The sequence below is a fragment of the Telmatherina bonti genome (assembly GCF_933228915.1).
Source record: "Telmatherina bonti genome assembly, chromosome: 22".
NCBI classification, from domain to species: Eukaryota; Metazoa; Chordata; class Actinopteri; order Atheriniformes; family Telmatherinidae; genus Telmatherina; species Telmatherina bonti.
Window position 1 is genome coordinate 31,938,656 of NC_136631.1, and position 15,976 is coordinate 31,954,631.

Sequence of the window (15,976 nt, forward strand, 5' to 3'; positions counted from 1 at the left end):
ATTTCACTGCAGTTTCACTTCAAACACTTTTTCCATTTCAGCTGCTAAATCACAGCCAGGGGCAGCACCACCTCCTAACATGCAGGTTCCTCAGAAAAATCCTTTAAGTTTTCTTTTACAGCCCGAGGTCAAGAGAAAAATTCAATCTATGGACTAAAGTCATGCTCTGTTTTACAGCCTCACCAAAATATTTAATTTTCTGTTCAGGTTTGCTTGGATTTCTCCTGCATTTGTTGAAATTTACACATCTTACAATCTTTTAATATAATCCAAATTCTTTTTTTTTTTCATTCACTTTACATGTAAGTCAGCATATGCCTGGGCTCTGGAGGAGCCTACCTGCATGCATACAACAGGTAGGCTGCAGATAATATTGATAGATTTAATCAACAGCTTCCTCAACACTTCCACATAAAGACAGATGTGCGCTTTTCTACACATTCTAACTCTTTAAGCAGCTCAATGTGAGGAAAAAACTCCATCCAAAGCAGGTTTTTATTCATGCTCCTAAACATTTGCCAAACAGCTTGAATTACCAACATGATAAGTCACTTTTAAAATAAATGAATGAAATGAAGAACAATGTGCACAGACAGAGCAGACTGGTTAAACAGCTCCCTACCTGTCTGCGGGGTGATCCAGTGTCTCAGAGCAGGAGGGTCTCCGTCCTCCGCTTCTTCATCACACTGACGCTGTTGCTGGTGATGCTGTAGCCGCTGATGATGATGATGGTGATGATGATGATGATGATGATGGTAGCTGTTGTGGGCGACAGGCGGAGGGGCGCGCGCGAGGCTCTTCGGTGAAGTTATCGCTTGTAGGAAAATGTTTGGAGGCTGCGCAGTGGAGAAGAAATGGTGCTGCTTTCAATGACCGTCGAAAAAGAGTGTATTGTTACAAAAAGAGGAAGTTGGGAGTGTTTGTCCACCTTATGAAGCACCGAAAGGGACTTATTTATCTAATGTACAAATTATTACGTTCAGATTAGGTATCGCTCACATCATTGCAACAAATTTTGGGTCAAATTTTCCCCAAAGTGCTTACATAATTCAAGAAAATGTATATTAAAAAAGAAAAAAAAGACTGTGAGGGAAGGGAGTAAAAACTCTCAACTATGTCTTCCTTTCTAGAATACAAAACATGAGAAAACCTGTGACCTCTGCATGTAAAGGATGGAGCTAGTTTCATCTCATTTCCTCAACAGTTTAGAATTTACGAGGTACACGTGAAGTATTCGCTTGTGTCTAAATTGCCAACATTAGTGGTTGTTTGTCGCAGTTTGCTGAATTTGTGTACTTATTGCTCTAATTTAAACTGTGAAAATTGTATAGAAACACTGAAGACATCATAGTATTGCATCTTTACTGTTTTAATCTTTAGGAAACGTTTCAGAGAAGTTTTTGCTTCTCTCGCTGTGTAAAAAAAGCAGATGCTTATGGTGAGAAAATTAGCTTTGGGTCTGGTTAAACTAATAATGAGGAATTTTATTTTGTAAGTTTAATTCATCTTTTCTGACAGGTTGTTTTCCCACAGCTGGAGAAATGTCTCTGTGAGCTATGTCTCCCTCTAGTGAGCTTTTCTCTCTCTCTCTCTCTCTCTCTCTCGCTCTCTCTCTCTCTCTTTAATGTTCGAACTTAAAAGCTTGATTTTTAATTTTATATATTGACAAAAGTCTCAAGTTACTCAGAATTTTTCTAACTTTTATTTATTTATTTAGTGTCTACTCATTCAAGCCTTCTTTTTATGCATCTTTATTTTTTCTTTATTTATATATATATATATATATATATATATATATATATATATATATATATATATATATATATATATATATATATATGTGTGTGTGTGTGTGTTTTTAAGAGACTTAAATTCCTTGGGAAATTACTAATAATAAAAAGAAATAAAAAGTGAATTACATAAAATAAAATTGTTTTATGTGTGTATATATATATATATATATATATATATATATAGAGAGAGAGAGAGAGAGAGAGAGACTTAAATTCCTTGGGAAATTACTAATAATAAAAAGAAATAAAAAGTGAATTACATAAAATAAAAATTTTTTATGTGTGTGTATATATATATATATATATATATATATATATATATATATATATATATATATATATATATATATATATATATATATATAAATTTATTTTATGTAATTCACTTTTTATTTCTTTTTATTATTAGTAATTTCCCAAGGAATTTAAGTCTCTTAAAAACACTTATTTACTTATCTATATATTAATTTTTATCTTTTTTTTTTAACTATCTGAACTTTTTAACTACCTCAGTAAATCTAATGAGATTGACTTCAAGATGAAAATAGCAAACGTAACATGAGACACATGCCAGTCATCATCGACCCCAGACACAGTTTGGAATACAATAGTATTTATTTATTTATTTATTTGTTGTGTATACCTTTCCAAACACATTTAGTTTAGTTAAAGCCTGTCAGGATAAAAAAAAATAAAGAATAAAACAGAGAAGTGACCAAAAAGTAACTCAAAGGCCTCTAAAAGCTATTTACACAGTCAGTTCAGTATTCCTATTTTTACAGAGGTAATGAAGAAAATGTATTTGACAGATGAAGAGCATCTCATAGCAAATTAGCTTATACATAGCAGATATTAGAAAAATAACTGCAGCAGTACAGTTACTGAATTTCATAATGAACATTTCATTTAAGTTTTGCATTGCTTTTATTTCTTTACATACCAGCTACAATGACAACAGCATGACCGACACGTGTGCATATTCATGTTGCTCTTTTATACTGCTTCACTCAGTTGCAGGTGATGTTAGCGTTCCAGTGAGATTCCTATAAACTTAATCTGGAATGTCAGTAACACTGATTGATCCTTGCACCAGTCCTAAATTAGTTGTATTTTCAAACAGACAGAGAGGTTTATATGCTTGATCAGAAAAAGCAATTGTTCTCTAACATCATTTAGAATGAGGACATGTGGCAAAGCTTATACATATATGATGTAGCAAAAGCAATCATTTACACAGCTTATCAACATCTTTGTCACTTTGTAAGTGTATTAGTCTCCCCTTGTCATATTAATTTGTTTCTTTATGGTTTAGTTTACATGCAGAGTGACCTCAGGTCATCGTGATCATACCTGGACTCTAAGTCTAACCAGTTAAAGACCTTTTCTGTTTGTCAGCATGCTGCTTCTTGCAGTTTCTGGTCACATGACTGTAACTAGTCACATTCAAAGTCCATCAGTCTATGAGGAACTGGGCTCTGAGTAACTATATCTTACTTCACTTCTCAGCCTCATCAAAGAACCTCATTTTCTCAGTGTGCACAGAGTCTTTAAGGCGTTGTATGGATGAGGCTGTCTCTCCTGAGATGGGGTCAGATTTTTCTAACACATGCGTTATTTGTTTCGTTATAACAATCGTTTCTTTGCTTTCACTTTTTTCACTTGACGTTTCCTGAACTACGTGCCTCTCAAACACTGTTGTCCTGCCACTTTGCGAGTCTCCGACAGTCCACGATGCAGCTTCGCTTGCCTCTGTTTTTACATCAAGGCCTCCAGCTGATTGTATTTGGATGGCAGTGAGCAGTTTGGCGTGCTGTGTTTCTGGAGTGGCTTGGATATTTGATGTAATGACGTGTATTTTTCCAGATTCCAGCCTGACTGTGTCTTCAGACGAAGATGAAACTCCGGACAATGGAATGGTGATTTTCTCAGGCAAGTTGGGCACATCTGAGATGAGCTCAGTCCTCATGGTTATGATGTCTCCATGCATCTCTCCAGGCCCAACAGCAGCAGTCGGATCAGAGTATTTAACAGTTACCTTTGCTGGGGACGATGAGGACAGGCCAACAGGTTCACTTGTGATTGTAGAGCTTATATCAGCGAAGGCGTCTGATGACTGGACAGAACCAGAGGGACTTCTTTCCTCATCCCCTCTTTCCTGTTCTGGGCTCATTTCGTCCTTTTGTTGTCTTTTGTCAGGAATCTTGGGTGGCTCCGTTGGGGATGACAGCCCAAACTTTGGAAATTTAAACCAACCTGTTCTGTCAGGACTTTTGGTAGCTTCTTGCTTGGACTTCATTTCTTTTTCCTTTTCATCAGAATGCTTTCCAGAAGTTTCATCTGTTTCACAAACTTCCTTTGGGGTTTCAAGATTTTCTTCAACTTTGTCAATCTTTGGAACATCAAATTCAACGTCGATGGCCTTGAGGATCTCACCAAATGATATTAAAGATGCTTTGGATGAATTACTCTCTGTTTTTTGCTCAGCCTCCATTTCCTCTTGATCTTTTTTGCATTCACTGTCAGCAAGAACATCTTCAGGTTTAGGTTTAGAAAAGCTTAATCTCGGCATTTTAAAGGATGGTAGTTTGAATTTACTTGGAGACCCATGAACTGCGCCATCAGTTTCAGTCTTGGGTGTTTCAGAATCTAATATTTCTGCTTTGGTTGCATCTGTTTTTGCGTCTGTACTTGTATCTTTGATGGCGACACTACCATCATCTTTACGTTTTGTTTGATCTGCTTCAGGCACCTTTTCTTCACTGGTGATGTCATAAGAGACACTGCTAAATTTTGGCATTTTCAGTGTTGGCATTTTGAATTTTATTGGTGATCCTTTGACATCTTTTGACTTAGACTCCACACCAGTTTCTCCTTCAGAGACTTTGACATCTGCTTTTATTTCTACACCTTTCTGAGATGAGGTCAGAGCAACTTCAGGTCCTTGACTGCCGCCTCTGGTTTCCAGCTCAAGACCGCTGAGCTTGATTTCCTGGTGCTCAGTTTTTGCAGCGACATGTGGAGCCTCAACCTTCACTTCCAGTTCTTTACTGCTTCCCTTTGAAAAGGAAAACCTAGGAAGGGAAAATTTACTTTTCTTGAGGCTTGTGTCAATTTCCATAGCAGGAGACTCTTCCACTGACTTGGCCTCTGAAGGTTTGTCTGGTAGACTGGTCTCTGGTGCTGTTACATCAACTTTTTGTGTTTCAAGGTTGACATCAACATCAGGGGCTTTGCTGCCTGCTTTGGAAAATGAAATTTTCGGAAAAGTCCAGGATGGTTGCTTCGTCTGAGCCTCGGTTTCAGTTGTAGGGATCTCTGGTGCAGCAACAGCAGTTATAGCTTCTTTGACATCAGCAGTGGGAAGTTTAGTTTCTGGCAGCGTAGTATCTACATCTGTCTTCAGCTCACTTTCTATAGATTTTAAAGCTACAGATAAGCTCCTGGTGCTATCTTTGTTTACATCAGGTCCTTCCATGCTGACTTGTGGAGTTGCAGCTCCAAATAGCATTCCAAATTTTGATGGTGAGCTTTCATTGCTCCCTGCTTGAGCCTTAATTTCCATATCAGCAGAAGTTTGTTTAATGTCAATATTTGGAAGTTGAACTTCAGCCTGGATATCTGGAAGTACAGTACTGACATCCTTCCTTGAAATGTCCACAACTTTAACTTTCGGCATTGTGATGCCAAACTTTGGTATTTTAAATTTGCTTTCCTGACCATCTAAATCTGTTTCACATTCTGGTGACTTGACCGTAATGTCTGGTTGTTTAACTTCTGCTTTCCCTTCTGGAAGAGAGACATCAACATTTACCTGACTACTGTCTACTTCAGCCTTTTTTGTATCTTGTTTTGAAAATGAAAACTTAGGTAGTGAAAATCTTGGCTTTTTCAGTTTGGCATCGAGGTCTGTTGTGGTTCTTCCATCTATCAAAGCAACAGAGGCTTCTTTGGTGTCTGTATCTGCAGCATGTACATCTGTTTGGATGCCTTCATCTTCAAGGTTGATGTCAGTCTCAGTGACTTTAGTGTTTGTCTTTGAAAAGGAAAATTTTGGCAATGTCCAGCTTGTCTTTCTCACTTTAATATCCTCCTCTACAAAGCCTGCAGGCTCTTTGATTTCAACATCTGGAAGCTTGACTTCAGTTTTTATTTCTTCTGCTTTGATATTTTTTTCCATATCAGGCATTTCCACACTGGCTCCAAATTTGGGTAATTTGAATGATGGCATTCTAAATTTGGATGGTGACCCTTCAATATTACTTGCTTCAATATTGACTCCTGGAACTTCACTTTTGACTTCGACAGATGATTTCTTTAGTTCAGTGTCTGTGAGTTTAACATCAGCTTCGACCTCTAGTGGTGGCGCATCAACGTCCATATTTTTTAGGCTTAAATCTATGATCGGGCCTTTCACTTTTGGTGCTGAAAAACCAAGACTTGGAAGTTTAAATTTACTTCCTTTGCTTTCATGTTCGATTCCTGTTGTTTTTACATCTACTGTTGGATCTTCAGCTTCAGTACTGGGTGCAGAGATGGTAACTGCAAGAACCTCATCAGGCAACTCTGTTATAATATCTTTCTCCAAAGCTGGTACCTCTACACTGGAACTTGGAGCACCAATGCCAAATTTAGGTAATTTGAATGTTGGCATCTTAAATTTGGATGGTGATCCTTCTGCTTCCTTGGTTTTAACTTTGATCTCAGGTGCTTTAGCTTCCTCATCAATAGAAGGTTTGTCCAGTTTAACATCTGGGAGTTGGACCTCGCCTTGGACCTCAGGTAGGGTTACGTCTACATCTGTCTTTGACGGGCCTTTCACTCCAGGGCCAGACATACCAAGACTTGGAAGTTTAAATTTACCTCCTTCGCTTTTATCTTCAATTCCTGTTGGTTTTATATCTACTGATGGACCTTCAGCTTCAATGTCAGGTGCAGAGATGGTAACTGCAAGAACCTCGTCAGGAATCTCTGCTTTAACATCTTTATCCAAAGCTGGTACTTCTACACTGGCGCTTGGTGTCCCAAGACGAAATTTGGGTAATTTGAATGTTGGCATCTTGAATTTGGACGGTGATCCTTCTGCTTCCTTGGTTCTAACTTTGATCTCAGGAGCTTTAGCTTCCACTTCAGCAGACACTTTCATCATTCCCCCTTCAGGTAGCTGGCCTTCAGCCTTGCTTTCTGCTAGAGTCACAGCTACATCTGTCTTTGACAGGCTTAAATCTATGTCTGGACCTTTCACTCCAGGGACAGACACACCCAGACTTGGAAGTTTAAATTTACTTCCTTTGCTTTCATGTTCAGTTCCTGATGTTTTTATATCTACTGTTGGACCTTCAGCTTCAATGCCAGGTGCAGAGATGGTAACTGCAAGAACCTCATCATGCATGTCTGCTTTAATATCCTTGTCCAAAGCCTTTACCTCTTCACTGGAACTTGGAGCACCAATACCAAATTTAGGTAATTTGAATGTCGGCATCTTGAATTTGGATGGTGATCCTTCTGCTTCCTTAGTTTTAATTTTGAACTCAGAACCTTTAGCTTCTACGTTAATAGAATGTTTGTCCAATTTAACATCAGAGACCTGGACATCAGCTTGAACCTCAGGTAGGGTCACGTCTACATCTGTCTTTGACAGGCTTAAATCTACATCTGGGCCTTTAACGTGAGGAACAGACACACCAAGACTTGGAAGTTTAAACTTGCTTTCTTTTGTTTCGTGTCCATCTTTTTCAGTTTTAATATTCAGTATTGCATCTTTGGTTTCAATGCTGGATGCTGTGATTCTAACAGCAGCCTCCTCGGGCATCTCTGTTGCAACATCTTTGTCCAAAGCTGGTACCTCTACAGTGGTGCTTGGAGTTCCAACACTAAATTTGGGTAATTTGAAGGTTGGCATCTTGAATTTGGATGGTGATCCTTCTGCTTCCTTGGTTCTAACTTTGATCTCAGGAGCTTTAGCTTCCACTTTAGGAGACATTTTCATCAGTTCCGCTTCAGGTAGCTGGACTTCAGTCTTGCTTTCTGGTAGTGTCACAGCTACATCCATCTTTGACAGGCTTAAATCTCGGTCTGGACCTTTCACTCCAGGGACAGACACACCCAGACTTGGAAGTTTAAATTTACTTCCTTTGCTTTCATGTTCAGTTCCTGATGTTTTTATATCTACTGTTGGACCTTCAGCTTCAATGCCAGGTGCAGAGATGGTAACTTCAAGAACCTCATCAGGCATGTCTGCTTTAACATCTTTAGCCAAAGCCAGTACTTGTTCATTGGAACTTGAAGCACCAATGCCAAATTTAGGTAATTTGAATGTTGGCATCTTGAATTTGGATGGTGATCCTTCTGCTTCCTTAGTTTTGACTTTGATCTCAGAACCTTTAGCTTCCACATCAATTGAACGTTTGTCCAATTTAACATCAGAGACTTGGACCGCGGCTTGGATCTCAGGTAGGGCCACATCTACATCTGTCTTTGACAGGCTTAAATCTACATCTGGGCCTTTAATGCGAGGAACAGACACACCAAGACTTGGAAGCTTAAACTTGCTTTCTTTTGTTTCGTGTCCATCTGTTTCAGTTTTGATATCTAGTGTTGCATCTTTGGTTTCAATGCAGGGTTCTGTGATTGTAACAGCAGCCTCCTCAGGCATTGTAACATCTTTGTCCAATGCTAGTACCTCTACAGTGGTGCTTGGAGTCCCAAGACCAAGTTTGGGTAATTTGAATGTTGGCATCTTGAATTTAGATGGTGATACTTCTGCTTCCTTTGTTCTAATTTTGATCTCAGGACCTTTAGCTTCCACATCAGTAGAAGGTCTATCCAGTTTAAAATCAGGGAGTTGGACCTCGGCTTCAACCTCAGGTAGGGTTACATCTACATCTGTCTTTGACAGGCTTAAATCTACATTTGGGTCTTTCACTCCAGGGACGGACACAGCAAGAGTTGGAAGTTTATATGTACTTCCTTCGCTTGGATGTTCAATTTCTGATGTTTTTATATTTACTGAAGGACCTTCAGCTTCAATGTCAGGTGCAGAGATGTTAACCGCAAGAAGCTCATGAGGAATCTCTGCTTTAACATCCAAAGCTGGTACTACTACAGTGGCACTTGGTGTCCCAAGACCAAATTTTGGTAATTTGAATGTTGGCATCTTGAATTTGGACGGTGATCCTTCTGCTTCCTTGGTTCTAACTTTGATCTCAGGAGCTTTAGCTTCCACTTCAGCAGACACTTTCATCAGTTCCGCTTCAGGTAGCTGGCTTTCAGCCTTGCTTTCTGGTTGAGTCACAGCTACATCTGTTTTTGACAGGTCTAAATCTATGTCTGGACCTTTCAATCCAGGGACAGACACCCCAAGACTAGGAAGTTTAAAACTGCCTCCTTTTCCTTTTAGCTCATTTTCTTTCATTTTCAAATCTACAGTCGGACCTTCAGTGTCGGTGCTGGGTGCTGTGATGTTCACTGCCAGAGCCCCTTCAGGAAGCTTTATATCAGATTTGTCTAGTTTAACATCTTTCTCCAGTGTAGGTTCCTCCATTGTTGCACTTGGGCTGCCAACCCCAAACTTTGGTAATTTGAATGAGGGCATTTTGAATTTTAATGAAGATCTATCTGAGTCCTTTGTCACAGTTTTTATCTCTGCAGCTTCAACAAAAGGTTTTTTAACTTCAACATCAGGAAGTTTAACTTGACCTTTGACTCCTGGCTGTGTCACATCCACATCTGGATTTGATTGGCTTAAATCAACATCTGGTCCTTTGGTTTGAGGCACTGAAAAACCAAGACTTGGAAGTTTAAACTTGCTTCCTTTTCCTTCAAGTTTAGTCTCTACAGTTTTGATTTCTATTGAGGGTGCTTCAAAGTCCGATCCAGAAGCTTCAATGGTAACAGCAAGAACCTCTTCAGGAATTTTAACATCAGTGCCATCTATATGAACATCTTTATCGGAAGCTGGTTCTTCCATGGTGGAAGTCGGGGTGCCAAGTCCAAATTTTTGTAATTTGAATGTCGGCATCTTGAATTTTGATGGTGATCCTTCTGCTGTTTTAGTCACCATTTTGATCTCAGGGGCTTTAGCTTCCACTTCCACTATGCCCTTTCTCACTTCTACATCAGGGAGATTGACTTCAGCTTCAGAAAGCACCACATCTTCACTTTCCTTCGATAAGCATAACTCTATTTCAGGCTTTAGTTCTTTTTGCATTTTGATTTCTAGTGGCTCCGTAGCCATTTCTCCTCCAACTTTCACTTCCACTTCACCTTCTGGGACTTCAACTTCTGGAAAACCAACATCAACTTCTGAAGCTTTGATGCTTTGTTTTGAAAAAGAAAATTTTGGCATTGAAAACCTATATTTTTTTGATTTTGCATCAACTTCAACATCCTGCTGTTGCCCTAACACATGAGTGCTCAAAGGTGCTTTGACCTCTACATCTGGAAGATGGACCTCTCCTTTAATTTCCGCTACATCAACATTTGCGCTTGGCATGCCTGTCTGCACATCAGCTCCATCTATTTTGATTCCTTTGTCTATGTCGGGTACTTCAGCCCTGACATTTGGAGTTGTGACACCAAACTTAGGAAATTTTAACTTTGGCAATTTAAATTTTGATGGTGATCCTTTCATGCCAGTGGATTGAGGTTCAATCTGAGCAGCTTTGACTTCCACAACAGCTGAAGCTTCTTTTAAATCGACTCCAGGAAAACCAACTTCTGCTTTTACTTCTGGAGGTATGATCGGCACACTTGTCTTTGATGAACTGAAATCAGCTTGAGGTCCTTCTAGTTTTGCTTCTCCAAATGTTGGTGTTTTGAACTTGAGAGCTGGTCTATCAAGTTCTGCTTCAGGCTGCAGCTTCTGCATGTCAGGTTTCTTCATCTCAATGCTTACTTCTGGAATTGAGACATTTACTTCTCCAAGATTGACATTAGTTTCAGGACCCTTTGGGAGTTGAACATCAGCTTTACCCTTTGGTAATTTTACATCTTTCTTGGATATGCTAAAATCTTTTTCAGAGCCTTGAACACTTGGCAGTGATATTCCAAATTTTGGAAGTTTGAATTTGCTTTCTTTTCCTTTGCTTTCAGTTCCTTTCACTTTCCCATTGAGAAACTGATCTTCAGTGTCAAATTTTGGTCCTTCAATATCAACCTTTGCTGTGTCTGCAGGTACTGTGAATTGGGTTTCTTCAATTTTTGTGTCTTTGTCCAGATCAGGTGCGTCTGCACTTGCAGCAACTTTGAATGTTGGGAACTTTAAAGTTGGTAGTTTAAACTTTGCTGTTTGCTCTACATGACTGAACTGATCTTGGATTTCAGGGGTCTTGATTTCCACCTTTCCTGAAGATTCTTTGAATTCAGGATCAGGCATTTTGACTTCAGCGTTGGCTTCTGCTAGTGTCCCATCCGTATCTTCCTTTGACAGGTTTAAATCCATTTCAGAAGCTTTTGCTTTTGGCATTGTGATTCCCAGCTTTGGTATTTTGAACCTGCCACCCTGTCCTTCAAATGTAACTTGAGTCTGCAAGGGTTTTATTTGTACTTCAGGTTTTTCAGCTTCTACTTTTCCCTCTGGTATCATAACTTCTGCTTTTCCAAGGCTAACCTCCACATTAGAAACCTCTGGTATTTCCATCTGAGCTTCTGCGTCTGGCAGTGTGACCTCTCTTTCTCTCTTTGGTAAGCTTAAACTTGCATCAGGCAGTTTGACTTTAGGCATAGAGAAACTGATGCTTGGCATCTTAAATGCTGAAGAAGACCGTTCTGTGTCATCAGCTGCAGCTTCAGTCTCAGGAGCTGCCATTTTGGCTTTTGCAGAGGGTGCTTTTGGTTCAGCATCAAGGAGACTGATGCCTGCTTTGGCTTCTGGAGTTGGGACATCTGCTTTCTTTGGAAGTCCAAAATGAAATTCAGGTCCTTTGACTTTTGGCATCTTGATACCAAACTTTGGCATTTTAATCTCGTCTTTTTCTCCATCAGGTGGAGCCTCAAGCTCCAGGGCTTCCATTTCCAGTTCAGGTTTTTCAATGTCTACCGTGGCTTTTTGAACAGAAACATCAGCTTTTTCCAGATCAGCTTTTTGAAGGGTGACATCAGCTTTGGCTTTGGGCAATGTGGTACCTGCTTCCATTTTTGATAGATCGATTTTAGGCCCCTTTACTTTTGACATAGTGAAGCCCAGATGTGGCATTTTAAACTTGCTTCCCTTCACATCAAGCTCACTTCCAGCAATCTCAGCTTCAGCGCTCGGTGCTTTAACACCAACTGCGAAACCTTTTTCAGGTACAGTAATGCCAGCTCCATCAATGTTCACATCTTTGTCCATAACAGATATTTCCACTGAGATTTGTGGACTTTCAGCCTGAAGTTTTGGTACTTCAAATGTTTTCATTTGAACTTTTGATGCAGATCCCTCCACATCTGGAATCTCATGAGTTCTGCCATCTTGCTTCACATCAGAAAGTTTTTCATCTGTTTCCACATCAGGCAAAGAAATTTCTACATCTCTCTTTGAAATGCTTGAATCCTTTTCAGGACCTTTTAGTTTTGGAAGTGAAATTCCAAATTTTGGCATTTTGAACTTGCTTGTTTTTTCATCAACTTCAGCTGCTTTTGTTTTCACATCAAGAGAACCCACTGTAACATCTGGTGTTTGTGGAGCTCTAATTTCTACATTAGCGGAGAATTCCTTTGGTTCTGCATTAGTAATTTTGATTTCTCCATTAGCGTCTGGCAATGTCACATCTTCATCCTTCTTTAATAGGTTTAAATCTACCTCAAGCTCTTTTACTTTGGGCATTGAAATTCCCAGCTTTGGCATTTTGAATTTATGTCCTTGTCCATCAGGTTCACCTTCAGTTTGCACAGGTTTGACTTTCAGTTCTGGTTTTTCTGGTGTTATCTTTGGCTCTGGAACAGAGACAATGTTAACGTCGTTTTCTGGGAGTTGGGCCTCAGATTTAATCTCTGAGACAGTTACACCTCCATCTTTCTTTGACAGGCTGATATCAAATTCAGGACCTTTTATTTTTGGCATTTTGATTCCAAACTTTGGCTTTTTTAATTTTCCTCCTTGTACATCAGCTTCAGCCTCGGCCTGCACAGGTTTCATTTCTCGTTCAGGTTTGCCTGCACCCATCTTTTGCTCCAGAACATTAACATCCTCTCCTCCGAAGGAAACGTCAACATGATGGATTTCTGGAAGTTGGGCCTCACCTTTTGTCTCTGAAAGAGTGACGCCTCCAGCTTTCTTTGACAGGCTGATATCAAGTTCAGGACCTTTTATTTTTGGCATTTTGATTCCAAACTTTGGCTTTTTTAATTTGGCCTCTGTTAAATCAGCTTCAGTCTCGGCCTGGGCAGCTTTAATTTCCAGTTCAGGTCCTTCTAACTCCATTTTATTCTCTAAAATAGGGACATCTAGTTTTCCAGGAGTAACATCAGTCTCATACTCAGCTGGGATTGGATCCTCAGCTTCATCCTGTGGAAGAGTGGCTTCCTCATCTTTCTTTAAAAAATGTAAATCAAACTCTGGACCTTTAAATTTTGGCATTTTGATCCCAAACTTTGGCATCTTGAACTTGCTTCCTTGTCCATGAATTTCACCGTGTGCCTCTAATGCTTTGATTTCAGTTTCAGATTTCTCTGGATCTGTTTTTTTGTCTGAAATGTTGGGATCTACCGTTCCAAAATCATCAGCCTCGGGGGCTTTTGGGACACAGACTTGTGTCTCAGGCATTTCGATCCCTCTGTCTTTGCTGGACAGACTTAATTCAAAATCTGAGCTTTTGATTTTTGGAATCTTGATTCCAAATTTTGGCATTTTCAATTTGCTTCCATGTCCATCAAGTTCCCCTTCAACACTCAGAGGTTTGGCTTCTCCTTCTGGTTTGTCTGCATCCATCTTTTCCTCTGGAACAGAAACATCCATTCTCTCAGCCTGGTGGATCTCAGCATTAGCATCCGGTAGTTTGACATCTCCATCTTTCCTTGACAAGCTTAAATCAAATTCCGGACCTTTAAGTTTTGGAAGTTTGATTCCAAATTTTGACCTTTTCAGTTTGCTTCCTTGTCCATCAAGTTCACCTTGAGACTCAAAGTCAGGTGCTTCTGCTTCCAACTTTTGTTCTGAAATGCAAACGGCTTCACTTCCAACCACCTCCTCCACCTCCAGGGCTTCTGGAAGCTGGACTTCAGCTGTATCCAAAACCTCTTTCTTTTTTGTGCTTAAGTCAGTTTTTATTCCTTTCACTTTTGGTACGGAGATGCTAAGATGTGGCAGTTTAAATTTGCTGCCCTTTACTTCTCTTTCAAGAGTTTTTGCCTCAGTGTATACATCTTTTTCTCCGCTGGTCACGTTTTCTTCAGCGTCTGAAGGAGCTGCTTTGCTTTCTCCAACAGCATCGACATCTTTTTCTCCCCCTCTGTCTCCTGGAACGGAAATGGCCGCTGCTTCTTCTGTTAAATCCTCTGTGTTTTCAAGCAGTTTGACATCACATACAGCTTCTCCAGGCTGCATCTTCCCTTTCTTCAGTTCAGTTTTTGACTGAAAACCTTTTTGCAGGGAGATATTTTGTTTCGGCAAGTCAATTCCAATCTCAGGAATTATGATATCAGGTGTCGTTATCCCGAAACTCGGCATTGTAATCTTTGTTCTCTTTGATTTCTTAGTTAATTCTTTTTCAGCTGCAGATTCATATTCATCTGCTCTGTTTGTTTTGTCCTGAAGAGTGGATTCTGCTTGAGGAGCCTCAGTTTTAGCCTCTTTGTGACCTTCCTTTGCCTTAGTTTCATGTTCCTTTTCAGTCTTGGTTTCAGTTAGATGTTCCTCTGAGGTTAAATCAGCTGCCATGATCTTTGGTACTTTGATTTTAGAGATTTCTGGAGAGGCCGTTATGTCAAACCCAGTTGACTGTGCTTCATGTTTTGCTTTAGTTTCAACCACTTTAGTTGGTGTTTTCACAGATATTCGTTGTGCATTTGCATCTATAACGGTAATTTCTTCGAGAATAGGAACCCCAGATGTGTCAACTTGAGGCAGTTTATATCCAGGTAATTTAGAAACGGCTTCTTTCACACTGTTAACATCAATTAGCAGCTGAACTGTTTCAGATTGACTTTCATCGGAATGTCCTGTGAAGTCAGTTTTAGACTCTGGTATGTCTGTGGCTGCTTTGACTTTAGTCATGTCCTCCATGCCTGGAATTTCAATGTCCTCACGTTTGGGAAGCTGCGTTGTGGAAACGCGGCTTTTTGACAGCCTGTCATAAGGATCTTCTTTGGTTTTCACATCCTCAGTTGCAGGCTGTTTTGTCACAGATGCATCAAGAGCAGCTTGATCTCCAGGTTTATTTGCGTGTGACTCAAAACTTGAGACAACGTCAGATTTTTCAGTTTGAAGTTGTTCTTCCTTTTCAATACTTGCCCCAAGAGCTTTCAGCCTTTTTGGTGAAGCTTTTGGTTTTGCATCTTTCTTGTGTGATTTATCCTTCCCCAGAATTTTGACTTTTAATTCAGACTTCTCTTTCTTCTTTTTCTTTCCATCAGAGGGGCTTACCTGATCAGCCAGAGCCACGGTTAGATCTGTCGTTTTCAGTGTGCTGTCAATACTGATGAGCTCCACTTTGTGTTGAACACTTGGAGCGTCAGTCAGAGTTTGATTGATTTGCTCTGGTCTTAAATCTTCCTCTACCTTCAAATCCTCAGTCACATTGACTTCTACCATTTCTCCTGAGGGGCCTTCAAGGCTTTCGGGTGAAAGCATATCTGATTCTTGTGTTAGGTGGATGTCACCACTGATCTGCCCTGCTGGAACATCTGTGTCTTGGTCTTCGGATGAGCTTATACGGCCTCGCTTTGTCAGACCCGACAGCTTTATTTTATGTTTCTTTTTTCCTTTGAGAGCATCCTGGGATTTTATAGGTGACTCTGTGTCACTTGTTGGTGGACTGAGCTCGAGTTTTCTCTGCTCATCTGCTTCTGAGGAACTGTGGGACCTGGTAAAACGGGATTTCCGTCCTTTCCCAAAAGAGGGAAACTTTGGCCATGAAATGCGGGCATCCCCACGCCTTTTGGTCTTTCCCTGCTCCCTCCCTTCTGTAGGATACATGTCTTCTTCCTGTTAAGCAACAGAAATATAAAATATTAGATTTAATCTCAGTGCTAAATCTCAGAAGAAGAAC

General features: G+C 40.0%; 1 protein-coding gene across 1 annotated transcript in view; it reads right to left on the reverse strand.

The window, feature by feature from the left end:
• Positions 1–3,288: 3,288 nt before the first annotated feature.
• Positions 3,289–15,976, reverse strand: part of LOC306772268 (uncharacterized protein) — a gene marked incomplete at both ends in the record, with an annotated part of 34,468 nt that continues 21,780 nt past the window's right edge. The window contains one exon of the mRNA XM_079261682.1: positions 3,289–15,912. Coding sequence (XP_079117808.1) covers positions 3,289–15,912 — 12,624 coding nt within the window. The remainder of the gene's footprint in view (positions 15,913–15,976) is intronic.